General features: G+C 72.5%; 2 protein-coding genes across 2 annotated transcripts in view; both read left to right on the top strand.

The window, feature by feature from the left end:
- Nucleotides 1–738, top strand: part of LOC112948284 (AP-3 complex subunit sigma-2-like) — a 6,308-nt gene extending 5,570 nt beyond the window's left edge. The window contains exons 3-4 of the mRNA XM_026040529.1: nucleotides 168–275; nucleotides 592–738. Coding sequence (XP_025896314.1) covers nucleotides 168–275; nucleotides 592–720 — 237 coding nt within the window. The 3' untranslated portion in view covers nucleotides 721–738. The remainder of the gene's footprint in view (nucleotides 1–167; nucleotides 276–591) is intronic.
- Nucleotides 739–2,280: 1,542 nt separating this feature from the next.
- The window catches only part of ANPEP (alanyl aminopeptidase, membrane), a 6,798-nt gene continuing 3,306 nt past the window's right edge, over nucleotides 2,281–5,772 (top strand). Inside the window, exons 1-8 of the mRNA XM_026040613.1 lie at nucleotides 2,281–2,325; nucleotides 3,375–4,031; nucleotides 4,143–4,285; nucleotides 4,369–4,505; nucleotides 4,591–4,717; nucleotides 4,792–4,946; nucleotides 5,017–5,130; nucleotides 5,197–5,340. Of these exons, the coding sequence (XP_025896398.1) occupies nucleotides 3,439–4,031; nucleotides 4,143–4,285; nucleotides 4,369–4,505; nucleotides 4,591–4,717; nucleotides 4,792–4,946; nucleotides 5,017–5,130; nucleotides 5,197–5,340 (1,413 nt within the window). The 5' untranslated portion in view covers nucleotides 2,281–2,325; nucleotides 3,375–3,438. The remainder of the gene's footprint in view (nucleotides 2,326–3,374; nucleotides 4,032–4,142; nucleotides 4,286–4,368; nucleotides 4,506–4,590; nucleotides 4,718–4,791; nucleotides 4,947–5,016; nucleotides 5,131–5,196; nucleotides 5,341–5,772) is intronic.

The following is a 5,772-nucleotide window of genomic DNA, read 5'->3' as shown; positions in this document are numbered from 1 at the left end:
GCTCTGCCTCCCGCTCGCTCCCGGAGCAGGAAGGAGGCTCCTTGCTCGTGTCCTTTCTGCGCCAGTGACAGACCCTGCCATGCTAAGGGGAAGCAATAAAATCAGGCTCYTTGCTTCCCCTCTGGCTTCACTTTTTTACTGTATTTTTGCCCTCTTTTGTCCTGCAGGTCCACTACATCCTGCAGGAGCTGGTCCTAGGGGGCATGGTGCTGGAGACCGACATGACGGAGATCGTGGCGCATGCGGATGCGCAGAGCAAGCTGGAGAAGGCCGAGGTGAGCACAGCACGGCTGCCTTCCCCGCGTGCCCTGCGCCGCCGTGGGCAGGGATTTGGTGCCAGGTGCCTGGGCAGCAGCAGGCGGCACGAGGGATAGGTGTTCCCTGGACGTCCCCCTGCAGAGGACCATGCCCTCGCGGCTCCGTCCTGTGCAGGGGCACCGGGCACAGGGTCCCCGGAGCCCTGTGTGCCCCTCGTGCCGCCCCTCGCTCAGCCGTGCCCCTCGCTGCGCTGCGTCGCCCTGGGGCCCTCCGGGCGTCCCTGGAGCCGGCAGCGCGCGGCGCTGACCGCGTCCSCTCTGCTGCCCTCGCCAGGGCGGCCTCTCTGCGGCTCCGTCCCGCGCCGTCTCTGCTGTGAAGAACATCAACCTGCCGGAGACCCCTCGCAGCATCAGCCTCGGGGACATGGGCATCAAAGTGCCCAACCTGTCGCAGCTGGTGTGAGCGTCTCGGGCTCCGTGCCCGGAGCGGCACAGTGCGCCCCGGCGCAGCGCGGCGCCCTTCGCCCCGGCGGGTGTCCCTGTCGCGTGCAGTGCGGGGCGGCCCCGCTGGCAGCACGGGCGGGCAGAGCCGCGTGCCGCGGGCGGGCGCTGCCGGCAGCGCCGCTCACCTTGGACCCTGAGCCCGGCCGTGCAGCCCGGCCCGCCCTCCACAGCGCCGTGGAAAAACCCAGGCCTGTCTCTCAGCACTTGATGCAGTCCCTGGTTCTGGAAGTCCCTCCGTTTGTCCCAGGGTGCTGCCTCTGCCCCCCAGCCCATGTCCCAAGTCCCCCCTGCTCCTGCTGGCCAGGCAGGGCCCTTGGCTGCGGGGTTGGCGCCGGGCGCTGCAGATGGACACGAGGTTCCTGTGGCTGCGGCCGCGTGGGGCGGGAGCTGTGGGGCAGAGCAGCTGCCCCCGCCGAGGGCCGGCTGTCCCCTGCGTCCCCGGCACGTGGGCACAGGCACTGCGGGGTGCATGGAGAACATCCCCACCCCTAATAAACCACTGTGGATCCTGTGAATCCCGCACCGTGTGTCTGTGCTGCTGCGCGGGCTGCGGGTTTGTGGYGGCGGGACCCGGCTGCGGCTGCCACCCCTTCCTGCTGCCGCTTCCAGCGCCCTGTGCTCCCGCGGGCACAGCCTCTGCTTCTCCCGGCAGGGAAAGGGTGACTCTGCTGGGAAGGAATTTTCCTGCGGTCTCCAGCCCGCCGCTGCCCCCTGCTCACAGCTTAACCCTTCCCCGGTTGCTCGCGGGCCACATGTGGCCTCTCTGTGCCCGGTGCTCCCGGTGCCTGTGTGGCCGGGCCGGGCAGCCGGAGCTGCCGCTCGCTCGGGGCAGCGCACAGCCCTGCGCCCGGCCCCTGCCGCCCCGCACGGCCCCCGTGCTGCCCGCGGCCCCGCACAGCCCTGCCCGCCCACGCAGCGCGGCTGGGCGCTGTGGCACCTGCGGCGGGTCCGGCGCCAGGCTCGTGTGGGGGCCCCGGCTGCTGCCCCTGCACTCACGGCTCCAGCCGCTTCTTGGGCAACATGAGTGCTGTCCGCAGCCCCTGCCAGCCGGCCTGGGGCCGCGGGGGGACCCGTCCCCTGTGCCCAGCCCCGTGGGACGTGCTCGCTGGTGCCAGCTGCAGGGCAGGGGGCTCCCTTGCCGCGGCACGGGCCCTCCCTGCAGCGGCTGCTGTTGCTGCCCGGGCGCTGCGGCCCCCTGCCCCACGTGCTCCCCAGCCCGACACCTTCCCCATGTGGGGCTGCAGTGGGTCCCAGCACACAGCACCGCTCCGGGCGCCCTGTGGCACCAGCAGCACTGGCACGGCGCACAGATCCCGGCCCCTTGGGGTGGCGGATCCAGGATGCGGGCGCTGGGCAGCGGGCCGGCCAGCAGCCACGGGGTTAAGGCGGTGGGATGAGGAGGGTTCAGGTTACTTCCCTCAGCGAGGAGGGAAGTTTCCTGCGGCTGTGGGCTGCGAGAGCCGCCCGGGGGAGCCGGACACAGGCGGGACGGGGCAGGGCGCCCGGCGCGGATGGGGCCGGCGGCAGCTGGGGGTCCCGCTGCGCCCCGCGCCTGAGCACCCAGGTGAGCGCAGCCGCCCGGGACGGGCCCGCGGGGGCGGCAGCGGGACGGGGGCTGTGCGGGTGCCCGGCGCTGCTGGCGCTGTGGGGGACACGGGGGACGTGGGGCTCCCTGCGTGTGTGGGGAGTGCGGCTGTGTGTGAGGGGGACACGGAACCCTGTGCGCTGCGGGGAGCTGCAGGGTGCTTGTGCACACGCGTGTTGGCATGCATGTGAGCACATGTGTGTGCGTGTTGGGGCTCGTGGGGACGCGGGGATGGGGCTCCCGGCACTGCTGCGTGCCCGTGGCCCCGCGTGCCTGTGCTGATGCGTGCTGATCTCGGCACCGCAGCTGCCGACCTTGGGAAAGGCTCGTCCTGTTCCCCGGCAGGATGCGTGGCACTTCCCCCGGCCTCCCTCCGCTTCCCGCTCCACTGGCCGGCTCCGGCTGGGAGCTCCGCACTGCCGGGGCCTGGGATCCGCGCAGGGGGTACCCGCGCCCTGCGGTGCTCCCGGCATGGGGTGGGCGCACCCGAGGCTGGAGGTGCCTGAGGAGGGGGACGTCCAAGTCCGGRGTACCCGAGACTGGGGGTTCCCAAGGCCGGGGTGTCCGGGGCCGGCGTGCTCAAGGCTGGGGTGCTTGGAGCCGGSGGTGCCCGGGGCTGTGGTGCCCGGGGCCGGGGGCCGCGCTCTCTCCCGCCGGGGCCGCGGCTCCTGGAGTTTGGACTCCGCGGTACAGTATAAACCCAATAACGCGATCGTGGACTTTGGGCACGGCGGGCAGGGCGGTGGCGCCCCGGCCCCCGCGGGACCCCCGCTCAGCCCCGGGTCCGGGTCCTGGCGCATCGGCGGCCCCCGCTGACACCTGCTCCCGGTGCCCCTTGGCGGCGGCTCTGGGGGGCCCGGCCGCCCGCCCCGGCGGTGCCCCTGGCCGCGCTCCGGGCACGGGAAGGAGCTCGGCGCACGGACCCGGTGTGGCGGGAGGCGGGAGTGCGGCCCGGGGGCTGCCCCCCCCCCCAGCCACATGGCCGTTTAATCCATCACCCATTAACCCGCGCTAATAAACCCGGGCAGTGCGAGGCTAAAAGCCGTGCGGGAAGGCAGAGCGTCCTCGGCAGCACCGTCCCGCAGCCCCGCCATGGCCGCCGGCTTCTTCATCAGCAAGAGCGTGGGCATCGTGGGCATCGTGCTGGGGCTGGGCGCCGTGGCCACCATCATCGCGCTCTCGGTGGTCTACGCGCAGGAGAAGAACAAGACGGCGGCGCCGGCACCGGCGCCGGGCACCCCCGGCACCACGGCCGCCACCACCACCGCCCCCAACAACGTGTGGAACCGCTGGCGCCTGCCCACGGCGCTCAAGCCCGAGAGCTACGAGGTGACGCTGAGGCCCTTCCTGAAGCCCAACCAGGACAACGTGTACATCTTCACCGGCAACAGCACCGTGACCTTCCTCTGCGAGGAGCCCACCGACATCATCCTCATCCACAGCAACAAGCTCAACTACAGCATGCAGGGCGGCTTCCACGCGTCGCTGCAGGCGCTGGACGGCGCCAGCCCCCCGGCCATCACCAGCACGTGGCTGGAGACCCCCACGCAGTACCTGGTGGTGCGGCTGGCCGCCCAGCTGCAGAGGGGCCACTACTACAGGCTCGTGAGCAGCTTCACGGGCGAGCTGGCCGACGACCTGGCCGGCTTCTACCGCAGCGAATACGTGGACGGCACGGAGACCAAGTAGGAGGGCGCAGCGGGCACGGGGCCGGGGACGAGACCGGGGCCGGTGTGTCGGGCCCGGGACGCTGTGCGTGCCGCCGGGCCCGAGCGAGGGGCTGCGCTCGCCCGCAGGGTGGTGGCCACGACGCAGATGCAGGCGGCAGATGCGCGCAAAGCCTTTCCCTGCTTCGACGAGCCGGCCATGAAAGCCAACTTCACGGTGACCATCATCCACCCCAGCGACCACCAGGCCCTGTCCAACATGCCGGCCACGAGTGAGCAGGGCGGCGGGCGGGCGGGCGCGGGGCCGGGCGGCCGCGGCCCCCGGGCGCCCTCCCCAGCCCGTTGTCCCCCGCAGGCTCCCGCGCGCTGCAGCTCGACGGCGAGAGCTGGAACGTCACCGAGTTCGCCACCACGCCCAAGATGTCCACCTACCTGCTGGCCTTCATCGTCAGCCAGTTCGAGAGCATCGAGAACATCTCGGACAGTGTGCAGGTGGCACGGGGACAGGGATGGGACAGGGATGGGGCTGGGCGGGCGCAGCGCCATGCAGGGCTGAGCCCGGCCTCCCTCCCGCCAGATCCGCATCTGGGGCCGCCCGCAGGCCATCGCCGAGGGCCAGGGCGACTACGCGCTCAACGTCACCAGGCCCATCCTCAACTTCTTCGAGCGCCACTACAACACGGCCTACCCGCTGCCCAAGTCCGGTGGGTGCCGGGGCCGCGGCGGCTGCGCCGAGCCCCGCAGAGCGCGGCACCAACGCAGCCTCCTGCACCCCCAGACCAGGTCGCGCTCCCCGACTTCAACGCGGGCGCCATGGAGAACTGGGGCCTGGTGACGTACCGGGAGAACTCGCTGCTCTACGACAGCACCTTCTCCTCCATCAGCAACAAGGAGCGCGTGGTGACGGTCATCGCGCACGAGCTGGCGCACCAGGTGCCCGGGGGTCCCCGCGGCGGGGGCGGCACCGGTGGCGCGGCGGCCGCGCTCACCCGCTCGCCCGCAGTGGTTCGGGAACCTGGTGACGCTGCGCTGGTGGAACGACCTGTGGCTCAACGAGGGCTTCGCCTCCTACGTGGAGTACCTGGGCGCCGACTCAGCCGAGCCCGACTGGGGCATCGTGAGTGGGGGCCGGGGCGCGCGGGGCCGCGGCGCCGCCGCGGGGCACTGACACCCGCCCCCGCAGAAGGACCTCATGGTGCTCAACGAGCTGTACACGGTGATGGGCACCGATGCGTTGGCCAGCTCCCACCCGCTCTCCTTCAGCGAGGACGAGATCAACACGCCGGCGCAGATCAGCGAGGTCTTTGATTCCATCGCCTACAGCAAGGTGGGCGTGGGCGGCGCGGGGGGCACGGGGTGCATGGAGGGCGCAGGCGGTGTGGGAGGCGCGGGGGGGTGAGGGCAACGCGGGGGGCACGGGGTGCATGGGCGGCGCGGGAGGCGCAGGGGTGCGGGCGACATGGAGTGCACGGATGGTGCAAGGGGTGCACGGGTGGCATGAATGGTGCAGGCGGCAGGGCGGCGCGGGGGGCACAGATGGAGCGGGAGGCACGGGGGGTGCAGGGGGTGCATGGGCAGCGTGGGCGTCACAGGGTGCACGGGTGGCGGGGCGGCATGGGAGGTGCAGGGTGCAGGGGGTGCATGGGCAGCGTGGGCGGCACAGGGTGCACGGGTGGCGCAGGCGGCGGGGCGGTGCGGGGGGCACGGGCGGCGCAGGGTGCAGGGGGTGCATGGGCAGTGTGGGCGGCACAGGGTGCAC

This window comes from Nothoprocta perdicaria, unplaced genomic scaffold, assembly GCF_003342845.1.
Source record: "Nothoprocta perdicaria isolate Ctin4 unplaced genomic scaffold, notPer1 scaffold_26, whole genome shotgun sequence".
In the NCBI taxonomy this organism is placed as follows: domain Eukaryota; kingdom Metazoa; phylum Chordata; class Aves; order Tinamiformes; family Tinamidae; genus Nothoprocta; species Nothoprocta perdicaria.
The sequence above is the reverse complement of the archived record's forward strand: the minus strand, read 5'-3'. Positions and strand labels throughout refer to the sequence as shown.